The 11,977-nt window shown below is 37.9% G+C and overlaps 1 protein-coding gene across 4 annotated transcripts; it reads left to right on the top strand.

Annotated features, from left to right (window-relative positions):
• The first annotated feature begins 803 nt into the window (after positions 1-803).
• Positions 804-7,268, top strand: LOC147856094 (pumilio homolog 1-like). Of its 4 annotated transcripts, none has more exons than XM_087329302.1 (10): positions 804-1,070; positions 1,138-1,202; positions 2,603-3,639; positions 3,736-3,877; positions 4,466-4,573; positions 4,674-4,886; positions 4,966-5,073; positions 5,173-5,367; positions 6,072-6,246; positions 6,385-7,268. In XM_087329302.1, exons 3-10 carry the CDS (start codon positions 2,606-2,608, stop codon positions 6,417-6,419), a joined length of 2,010 nt encoding a protein of 669 aa, XP_087185428.1. In that variant the 5' UTR covers positions 804-1,070; positions 1,138-1,202; positions 2,603-2,605; the 3' UTR covers positions 6,420-7,268. The 4 variants fall into 4 exon arrangements, with proteins under 4 accessions (XP_087185428.1, XP_087185427.1, XP_087185426.1 ...); XM_087329301.1 differs by having other exon boundaries at positions 805-1,070; positions 2,606-3,639; XM_087329300.1 differs by lacking the exon at positions 804-1,070 and having other exon boundaries at positions 1,103-1,202; positions 2,606-3,639.
• Positions 7,269-11,977: the final 4,709 nt, after the last annotated feature.

The following is an 11,977-nucleotide window of genomic DNA, read 5'->3' as shown; positions in this document are numbered from 1 at the left end:
ATAACTAGTGGCAAAATTGTGAGATTATGCAGCCCATACCTAAACTACATGTCATGTTAGAACATTAGGGGTTGACCTCAATCCTTATTGACCTTCATGTTTCCTTATAACCCTCAAACCAATTCTACATGCAAAGCTTTACAATACCTAGCACAACATCTAGCATATTAAAGTTTGTGTGATGATGCTCCACATACCTTTGGCAAGGTGTGGGTGAGTATGTACGGTTCCCTCCACACCTAGCCAAGCAACAAGGTTTGCATCTTCTTTATCACCTAGATAGTATCGTGAGAAAAGTAAAAGGGGGTAGAAAATCTAGAAGCATCTGACGTCTTTCTTCATTGCCCGAAATGTGTGTCAACTCTCAAAGGAGGGGGAAAAGGGGAGATAAACTCACCACATATTTGCCGTAGTCACCAGAATATGATAAAGAGAAGAAGGGTAATGAATTGACCATATAAAACTGGCCTCCTCTCCCTCTTCCATCAATGGACGGAAAAAGGGAAGAAGGAAAGAATACATAGAATGGATTGACCCACGAATCGCGCAAAGCAACAACACAATATAATTGTTGTTCGAGAAGTGTTTGTTTTAATTTTTTTTTTTGTGTGTGTGTGTGTTGGGGGGGTTGACTAGGGGCAAATAAAGAGATAAAGAAAAATGTTGAGGGGCACCATATGTAATTAAACAAATGTATGAGAGAGAGAGAGAGAGAGAGAGAGAGAGAGAGAGAGAGAGAGAGAGAGAGAGAGAGAGAGAGAGAATCTGCTGCTCTGGTTGACTTCTTGCGAAGGCATTTTGTTCTGCGCTCTTGGAGCGATGACAGGTAGAAGAATGGGCCACCAGACAGACGAAGAAACAGAAAAGCAGGAGGAGAAAGACGAAAAAGAGGCTTCTTACCATCTCCCCAAGACTTCTTCCACATCCCTCCATGTCAAAGACATATTACACAGAGGCAGAGACAGAGACAGAGACAGAGAAGTTTCAGAGGATCAAGGAGCCAGTATTCTATTTCATCCCGTTCCCTCACAAAGACTTATGTATACACCAGCGATCATGTTTCTTCCCAGGTCCTAACCATGCTCCCTTTTGTGGTTTGTTTCCAATTAGTCTAGCCTCTATAGTTGGGTATGGTAGGATGTGCAACCGGTGAATGAAGAATTGGTGATTTGTATTCAACGTTGCTATCAGCATTGTTCCAGGTGAGACTCTGGAAGTAATTTCTTGGAACCTTTATACAGTTAAATCTTCCAATAACCATGCATGCATGTATATGTTTGTTTGTTTGTTTTTGTGTGTTTATGTATGTATGTATTTATATATGCATGTGATGTGTGAATTACAACACATGTGCATGTGCATGTGTGTGCATGTGAATATGCCTGAGAAGAGGATTGTTTTGTTTATGCGACTGATTTGAACGCGCATGTCTTCCAACACCAATATACATGCATATATATGCTTGAATGTTCCTGAGAGTAGGGTTTTGCTTGTATATGCGGCTGAAAAGTAGATAGGTACACATTGATCTAATCCTGGCATGCAATTTGTTGTGTATTCATATATGTCTTGAACATAGAATGCCAACAGAGGGTCCAATAACGACCATTGCCAATAGCAGTATGAGAGAAGTGATAGGGGTCAATGATAATGCTAGACAAGCATTGTGATGCGGGCTAAATTCTCGTGGTTCTTCAAATTAGAGTTTGACTCAATAGTTGGATGTATTATTGAAGCGTAACAAGATAGGTAACATTCTTAACATGGTGAATATAAATCTTCACCATGTTGGAAGTGCACCGCCAAGTGTTGAAGGATCATTGACTTTAATGGTGGTTTAGTCTCAAAAGCACCTTGAAAGCTCAGTGTATACTGGTCCTCATTATATGAAAGAATCAGATCAGGAACTACGATCCAGTCCGGCATATTGAGACTATTGTTAGCCTCATGTTAACTTGGTTTCCAAGACTTCTGTCAATATTATTACTGGTAGGGAGTATAAGAGAAATCTCAATTCTTTTGACGATACCAGTAGCCGGTCCTTCTTGTCACAATCAATGCCTCAACCCATACATAGGAGCCTGAGTTAGAGGATGAAAAATCCTCACTGGTTTTTGCTGATGGTTTATCAACTGTTAACGAACCCAAGAGCTTTGTAGACATTATTCAGGCATCTTTGTTCATATTCTTCTAATGACCAAGCAATGTTCAATTGTGTTTGATCTGTGCCCTTCTGCAGTTTCAGTCTTCGAGTTACTTTTAAGTTTGTAGAGATTTTTTTATTTCTCTTATATGTGCTTTTTGCCTAGGTTAATGTCTCAAGAAATTTGAGTCATTTTCACATATCGAAAATAGTCCAGTTCTCTCCACGTTTCCCGACAGTGCTCAACATTATATCTAAGTTTCATCTGGAAAAGAGCATATGCGCTGCCCTGCCTATAGAAGCACATAATATTAGCTCTTAATCTGTAATATGGGAATAATAGTAGGAAAATGTCTGAGACTTTTTGTGGTTATGCCATTGGTTACTATTGGAAAGTGGATTTGAATGCACTGCTTTTGACAGTTAGATTTCCCAAGAACACTATCCCCTATTTTTAAGCAGATGCAGGCTTCAAGCCAAGTGGCTAATGAACAAGGAGGCGTTGGAGCAAATGCATTGGATGGACCAATTGTTAACGATAATGCTAATACAACAGAGATAAATACATCCTTATCAGGCAATGCTACCATAGGTTCTCGTTCACTAATGCCAAATGCAGAATTGTTAACTCGTCTGTGGAGTATGAGCCTTTCAGGTGTTGAAACTCAAACTCAACCACATAATCTTTATCAGCCACCAGAATCAACTAATCAGGTGCAAACTAGAGGTAGAACTTCAAACTCTGCTGCAAATGTGCAGCATGGAGTTACAAATAATAACATATATGCTGCTGCCACAATGCCCTACATGGCAGCAAATCCTTATTATCAAACTTATCATGGATATACCCCACAACAGTATGCACTTGGAGCTTATGCAGTAAATCCTACAATGACACCAGTAATTGCCAATTATCCATCATATAATTCAACTGTAACCACCAACATGAATACAAGAACACCAGCGTCTGAATCCACTAATAGGATGGATCTACACGCACAACACCCATCAACTCTAGAGGGGCTTCCCTTATATTCTGTTCAAAACCCGATGTCTTATCTGCAGTGGTATTCTGCCAATGATGCGCGGAATGCGTTGAATCGAGGTGATGGCAGAGGAGGAAATCCAGTTGAGACACATAAAGAATACATAGGTTCTTTACATTATGGTGCTCAGGTGGGGTACAAGAGCCCCTCTTCCGCTTCAGCTTACTATGCCAGCCCAAACATTGGATTTCTGATTCCTTATGGAAATTCATCAATTGCAAGCCCTGTGATTCCTGGCCTTCCAATGGTAGCCAATGCATTTTCTTTTAGACATCCCATTTTCCACATTCCTTCAGGGTTTGGACAAAGCATAGCTGGCAACCATTATGTGGGCCAAACAAGTGATTCTGGAGAAACACTGAGGGTATCATCTTTGCTGGAAGAACTGAAAAACAATAAGGCCCGAAAATTCGAACTTGCTGACATTGCTGGCCATATGGTGGAGTTCAGGTGATTGTTTTCTGGGGGGGATCATTTGTGTCCCATTCTAATTAATTGAGAGAAACCATTGCCAAATGATTTTAATTTTTGCTCTATTTTTTACAGCTGCAATCAGCATGGCAGTAGATTTATTCAGCAGAAGTTGGAGACTGTATCATTGGAGGAGAAGGCAATGGTGATTCAGGAAGTCCTACCACATTCTCTCATTCTCATGAAAGATGTTTTCGGGAACTATGTCATTCAAAAGGTGATCGTTCATGTTTCTGTTCCCAGTATTTTTTCTGCCCTGTTCATGTTTTTGAAGGCCTGCTTGCTCCTTGCATATTACATTGTGCATCAAACATTATTTGTATAGGTATTGTTCAAGAACTCATAGAATAACTCTTTGCACTTGTGTAGATAGTAAAAAATGGCCCCCTTTTAGAAGACAAATTGCGTTCATATCTCTGGACCAGGGTTGTATTACAAAGATAAGAGGATTCAGTCATGTTGATTTCTACTACCTTGACCAGGGTCATGGAAATTGACCCGATTCCTTTCACACATTGCTAGAGAAAGAGAGAAATTCTATGAGTTTACCTTGTCTACGTCAATGGTGTAGCTTTTTTGGTCAAATTTCTAACTATTCCATTGTAGCTCCTAGAAATGAACCTTCATATGTATTAATTACTAGCATGGTTCTAGTTGCATTCAATGCAATTAGATGGTTCCATTAGTTTATGGATATGAAACTCGATTGTCTTGCTAGGTGAAGTTTATTTTTAAGCCAATTCTGCAGCCTTAAATATGTACCTGGAATTTATGGAGTTAAAACTTTACTAACTTTATGTGGCAGCTCTTTGAATGCGGAAGCTTCAGACAGAAGATGGAACTTCTACAGCAGATTGCAGGCCATGTCCTGAACCTAAGTCTTGACATGTATGGTTGCCGAGTGATACAAAAGGTACTCTGTATCATGTTTATTATACATCGTTATCATGGTAAGTTCCTTTTCGTTTTCCTCCTAAGATTGTGCTTATGCTATAAATATATTTGATATCCAGGCATTAGAAGCTGTTGACGCAGAACATCAATGTAGGCTTATTTCTGAACTAGATGGGCATGTCATGCAATGTGTAGAAAACCAAAATGGAAATCATGTTATCCAGAAATGCATAGAATGTGTTCCTCCGGAGCACACCAAATTTATACTATCAGCTTTCCATGGGCAAGCAGTTAGGCTTTCTACCCATCTATATGGTTGCCGAGTCATTCAGGTTGTTTTCAGGTGTTTTCCACTGAATAACTGGGTGTAAAAAACTCTCTTATTATAATACATATGTCTCTTTAATGCAGCGGGTTTTGGAGCGTTGCACAGATGAGCAAAAAGGTGCTATTATGCAAGAAATCTTAGAAGCTTTCAGTAGTTTAGCAGAGGACAAGTATGGTAATTATGTTGTTCAGGTATATGGATGAATGTAAATTTAATTTAAGTTTGACTTTGAATCTAAATTTGATGTGGTATGCAATTAATTTTCACCTTTTTGATACAATTATGCATAGCACATCGTGGAGCATGGCAAACCAGAGGAAAGAAGTGAGATAATAGGAAAAATGGTCGGCCAAATAGTCCGAATGAGCCAGCACAAGTTCGCTTCAAATGTTGTTGAGAAATGTTTGAAATTTGGGTGTCTGGAGGAGCGCCAGATTTTGATCACAGACATACTTGGACAGACAGATCAGAATGAACACTTGCAGGTAGGTTGCATAAACTCATAAGAATGACCCTTAGAATGGCATTCCGAGCACGATATGAACTTGTTGATCAGTTCATATAACCTAAGTGAACATATAATATGTCCTTGCTCATAAGTTCATAACCCAAATGAGGACTGAGCATCTTGTGAAAGTGCCATATGTGAGGTCATATGCAAAATTATTGCCACAAGCTGATATCCAATGAGCTAACCAAGATCTCAAACCCCTTTTCTCTAGATGGGAGACCTAGCTAATCATTGTGTGGCTTTTATGTCCCTTGGGTCATAGTTGGATTTCCAAGGCCGATAAACATACGTGTGGCTATCGGTGATGTCGATCTCATTCCTGTAGAGGGGAGAGAGATGACTGTCATTGCATTTTTGTCTGGATCACATCATTCATGAGTCATATTTGGCTTGCTTGGGATGGTATTAAATGTAAGTATGTATTATAAGTAGTATAAACTATTAGAAAGAAAGATGTATCTATGTATGTGGTACTCTGGAATAACAGAAATCACCAACAGTCCGGACAACTTGTCCATGATCCTTAATGAAATTTCTCTATGTTTGCTACTTATATGAAACAAATAGAAGAGACCACACTCTTTTTCTAATATTTACTGCATGGGTATTTAAAGAAGCCTTACAAAATAAGGTATGTATGTATGCATGAAGAACTGAAAAAAACCCTCTTACATACAGGTTATGATGAAAGATCAGTACGCAAATTATGTAGTTCAAAAGGTTTTGGAAATATGTGATGATCAACAGCGGGAGGTGCTACTTTCTTGTATTCGGGTTCATCTACACTCCCTAAAGAAGTACACATATGGGAAGCACATTGTGGCTTGTGTCGAGAAGCTCGTTGCATCTGGAGGTAAGCTTTTTCTTTTGCTTTCATATCATTATGGGCTAGCATTATTCATATCAATGCGCTAGGAGCAAAGTGCAAGGACAAGATTTTTGTTTGTCAAAGCCCAATGAACTAATATATTCTGCATGTTTGTCCGTGCAGAACATCATGATGCCACTACGGTATTATCTATGTGAAGATTGTTTACAATCAGAATCAATGTAACTTTTGTGTGAATAAAATATAGTGCTCCATCAGTTAATATGGGATTTTCAAAAGGAGCTCTTCACATCAACCATTTTAAATCTAACTCTAAGCAAACTAAAACACACTCCCTCTTGCAAGTTGCAAACACACACACACACACACACACACACACACACACAACCTCAATAGTTTGTTATCTTCATCAAAGTATGAGCAATATGGTTCAATGGAAAAAGAAAAAAGAAAAAATCAAATTGAGAATAGCCATCAATCAAATGTATAGGTTTCTGAAATGATTCCATACATGGCCCCATAACTCTAGATACACCTTGTCATGCAATAATGTTTTTTATGATGGTTTAAAGAAAACTTACGTAAAAAAGCTGATGTCATTTGGGGGAAAATTCTAATGTACTTGAAGAAGATTAGTGCTTAAGGAGAACTAAAAGAACACTCCTTTGGGGTTCCTTGTATTATGTAACTCATCTGGATGTGTCAAGGGTGCCTAGGGCATAACACATTGTGTAAGCTCAATTCATATACTTGTATAATGAAAAACCCATTCATTTTTCACTCTAGAAAACCCATGTTTTCTTGGCATCAATTTCATATCGTGAAATCTATAATATGGAAAATTACAAAAACATGGTCCTCATATATTTTAAAATATTTAAAAGAAGTGTTAAAGCCAACATTTTTGAGAATTTTATATGTTTGATTGGAATCAAAAGAATTTCAGCCGCTAGTCTTGAGGGTCTTGATTTTATTATAGAAAGCATATAGTTTGGACATGGAGTTTTAGGAGCTTTCCCTTAATGGAAACCGTTGAGGTCATTAGATATTTGATTATCTTGGTATTTAAATTGTGATGTTTCTTTGTTGATGCATAATAACTTCAACCTCAAATCTATCTTAAAATTTGTAAACTACCTAAAAGACATTGGGAACATAGACTATTGAGAATATGTCAAAAATAAATGGATGAGTCAAAAATATATTAATATGTATGTCAAAAATATATGGATGAGTCATTGTTAATAATGGCGATCATCAATGGCTTTACATATGTCTTGTACACCATCCAATGTAGTAGTCCATGAAGAATAAATCATGATTAAGCATCAATAGAATTGGACAATACCATCCATCAAGTCATGTGCCTCCTTCCATCAATGTTTGAATCTATGTTCTCATTCTCATTAGTGGGGAATATTTATGCTCGCCCATTTCATACATGGCGATGTCATGTGCTTTGATTGTGGTGTCTTTGAGGTATCAAAAGACACGTACAATAACAATCAAGCCAATGCAAGATCCCTTGATAACTTTGTTAAATTGGCTTCTCTTTTTCCCACTTGGATGGGGTCAAAGAAGATGAGGAAATGATTGAATTATGTCACTTCCATGCATAGCTCTTGCCATTATTACTTCATTATTCAACCTTGACCCTTCCTTGGTTCAGAACTTCTGTCTTATGTGTTTGGAAGTCCATGATTTCAAGACTTTTTTCACCTTGTTGAAACCTTTGGACATTACCAAATGTTTAATTGGCTTAGTAATGCTATCATTAAAATTTGCCCAAGAATGTTGTAAAGAGGTGAAGTTTGCAAGCAACAAATTTTATTCAAATGGAGAAGAAATTAGTAAGAAATATGAAGAGAAGCAAAAGTGATTCCAAAACATATCCATTGTATCAAGGAATGATTTTTCAAGATGAGGCTTTCATTGTTGACTCCATATATGTTGAGAAAATAAGCTTAAAACCAAAAAACTTGTGTGTTAGCACATGTAATGATCATAATCTATGTAATTTTCGCTACAAATCTAGCATATTAATCACTTGATATTATGTATCACAATTTGCATGCATACTATTATCAATATGTTGAGGATAACTCTAGGAGTAGCACACACATCTTACATGTGGTGTATTATCATTATCAAGTTGGTCATAATAGTATGAACCAGAATTTCGCGAGGGATTCAAACTCTTATCCTTATTCTTTGTTACAACTATAGTCTTTACCACTAAGGTATACTCATATTATTATATATCCACTTCATTGTTTATCTTGTTTTACAAAAGATCAACGTCATAGATGAACCCACACATCTAGCCATCAGACTTGAAACATTGAGGCAACACTAACTCCATCCATCAACAATTCCTCAAAAGTAGTTGTAAGATTGAAATTACTTTTGAGGAAACTTCAAACCCACATAAAAAAAGGGGGGAGGGGCCTTATGTTTTATTTTTTTCCTTTCCCTTTTTCTTTTCTCTTAGAGAAAGGGCGGGAATATGAGGAAGGGCGTGTGGACTAATTGGAGGGAAGGGAGAGAGGAGAAAGAGAGACACCCTAAAGATCCTTTAACTCAACTAAAGTATTGTTGTTCCTCACGGTGGTGGATGCTAAAGATAGGAGAGACCTAGGCTTCCTTAAAAATGAGGAAGGGCTCATTTCATAACAAACTTGTGGCCAAGAGAGCATGCAGTCGCTTTGACAAACGAGGGCAGTGGGAAACCGAGACCTCCTCAAGTCAAAGAAGACCTTACAAGGTGAAGGTTGCGGAGGAGATGGAGAGTAGAGTACGACCAAATTCAGGACCAAGCAAATGAGAAATATTGCGGAAGAGCTAGTTGGACGCACGATGATAAAGGAACTCATGAAAATTGTTTATGAACTCCAAATATCCTATGCAATGAGAGCCAATGAACATATTGTAATGGATTGACGAACCGTGTTCATGATTATACCGATCACAAGAGTGCGGATTGTGAGGACTTCAAGGAAGCACTCTCCCAAAATATTGTGTAGCTAATTGGGAACAATGCACACTCATCCAATAGGAGGAGGCCTATTGAAATGAACTTTATGCCAACGCAAAATGAAAAGTATCATGGAAAAAGGCAAAATGAGAAATGTCCAAATGATCCACTACTCTGAATCATTGGGAATTCAACTCTGAAGGAAGGATAAATGAGGCCAAAACATTAATAAAGTCTATTTGAACCCATCTATCCTTGTGCAAAGGGAAAGCTTTAGGAGGATAGAGTGTAGGAGGCCAAAAGGAGTCCTAATGACATCTGGTTGGTAGGATTCAATGGAAGAGAAGAGGGGCCTTGTAGAAGGTTGTTTTGCTAGAACTACAAGGTTCTATTTGAAGAAAAGATAAAGTTGGGCGCTCTAACGAACACGACGCCAGAGAAAGTTGATGAAGAGAGAATTTGGCCCCAACCCCGATGAAAAATAAGATGGGAAAGGAAAAATTTTGCCCAATGTGATCTGACCATAGTTTGGATTCACAAAGGCAAGGGTAAGTTACCTTAAGTACGAAGACAATTATAAGAGTTCCAAGGGTGAGGAGACATTCCATTGAATCAATAAGCTTGATTTCTATAGCGTCTTTTAATGTTCTTATGGAAACTACTTTTTACTTGTGTTCTTGGTTCTTTTCTTGAGAACCATATTGAAGTTGGTGTGACGGAATGCATCATCACTAGTTTGGAGCTATGAATGTATGAACTAAAAACTAAATGAACTATAATCAACTATAATCTTACTCTTCAAACTAACCACACTCACATGACTTCGCCATGTTTCCATTCACATGAACTGTAATCTTGAGACTTTACCATGTTTCAATGCACTCAATAAAGGAACAAATCAACAAAAAAGCACCAATATGATCAAGATATAATTAGTTTGCATAAATTATTATAAGATTATGATAAATATAATAGTTAGTCTTACAACTTAAGGTTAAGAAAGTTATTAGGGAGAAAGAGAGAGGAGTAATCTTTGGCTCTAGGTATTACAATGAGACTAAACCACTACAAGCATTTTATAGCTTCATCTTTTATAAATCTTCCGTGTTTAACAATAGTACTATTGTATTCCTTTTCCAATTGGCAAGTAATGAAGGTTTATAGTTTAGTGTTAGGTGCACTCTCTCTATTTTTCCCACATCTCCTAAAGGTTTTGGTTTATCCCTAGACCATTTCATATGACAATGAGATTTCTAATGGATTCTTAACATGTCCCCTAACCTAATGAATGCACACTCCTAGGTACACTCAACAAGGTACCATTAGGGGTGCTGAAGGAAAGGAGAGTTACTCAAACTCAATGAAGAGGTTGAAAGGAGGAGGGGTTGGTGGGGGATGGGAGATGGGAGATGGGAGATGAGCTCAAAAGAAGAGGTAGGATGATTATTGGCTTCCTATTGAATGTCAAGAGTGATCCTCTCAAAGGGTGACTTGAGCGAGTCCATATCCATAGATATATAATTATTACAACGTGATAATAAATGTTTAAATACAAGTGCTACTATTGAGAGGGTTGGGTATTTTGAGCCACTCATGAAATTACAAATTATAGCAAGCACAAGTAACTATTGTTCCATATTTTGTATATGATTCCAATCTTCTGCTCAAAGTGAATGGTCAACAAACTCACGAGCAATAGCCTTGTCACTTATGGTACAACTTAAGACATCACTTAACTTTATGGATTGTTGATACATTACTATAGCTGAATTCCATCTAGTAACATAATATAAATGTGGTAGTTCTTACTATCCATTCTAGACTTGCATATTTTTAAAAAATAGCTCTACTAATGTATTATGTAACTTGTGTGTATTGAATGTAATGTCTTCATTAACTTGATACTAAGAGTCATAACCTCATATGCAAACTTTACACCAAGTTGATATATATGAACCATGAACCTTAACATCGGTGATGATAGCAAAATGTTTTGTCCATGATGATTAAGCAACAACCTAGCTAATTCTTATGATGCAACTAGATTTTCACTAGCACCATCAGATGTTGTGGATAGAATATGTGAAGAGATACCAAATGATTTTAGACATGAGAATAAAGATAGTTTCACAAGTTTTCCTACACCATCTCCTAGAAAGACATCTACAAAGACTAAAGCATATTAATCAACTTGCCACACTCCCAATGTAAAGTTATTGGATAAAATTCACTCAAACTATTGTTTGTCCACCCATCATATTTCATAACATATCTGTAAAAAGTAGCGTGCGGAAGCAAGTATGAAGACTGAACAGAAGGAAGGAAACTCAGGTTCAATGGAGAGCTTGAGCTTACACGATATACGCGGGAGAGACAGAGAGAGTGAGAGAGAAGACACAAAAAATATAACAGAAGTACACAATCTCTATTCACCACACTCTATACATATGTGTGTTCCATGAACACTTTTATACAAGTCCTAGAAGGACTGACAGTACTTCAATGCTCATTAAGAGCTCCTACACTAACTCCCAAATATATTCCTCATGGAATATCTTTCCTAATGACCTCCCGATTTACACACTCGGCCTAACCGATCGATCCCAACCGATCCGGTCCTCGGCTTCTTCAGCCGATCCGGCCAATGTTGAGCTTGTCTCTCAACACTCCCCCTCAAGCTCAACTCGAGGCTCTTCGGGATCCTCGGGCTCACAGCTCCGGTTCCTCCAGGCTTCATGCCTCGCTCACGCTCCTCGACCTGTTCGACTCTGCGCGCTTCGA

The sequence above is a fragment of the Azolla caroliniana genome, unplaced genomic scaffold, assembly GCF_043228905.1.
Source record: "Azolla caroliniana isolate FFs.n. ecotype wild unplaced genomic scaffold, voAzoCaro1.0.p SCAF_13, whole genome shotgun sequence".
NCBI lineage: Eukaryota > Viridiplantae > Streptophyta > Polypodiopsida > Salviniales > Salviniaceae > Azolla > Azolla caroliniana.
This window is presented reverse-complemented; position numbering and strand designations above follow the sequence as displayed.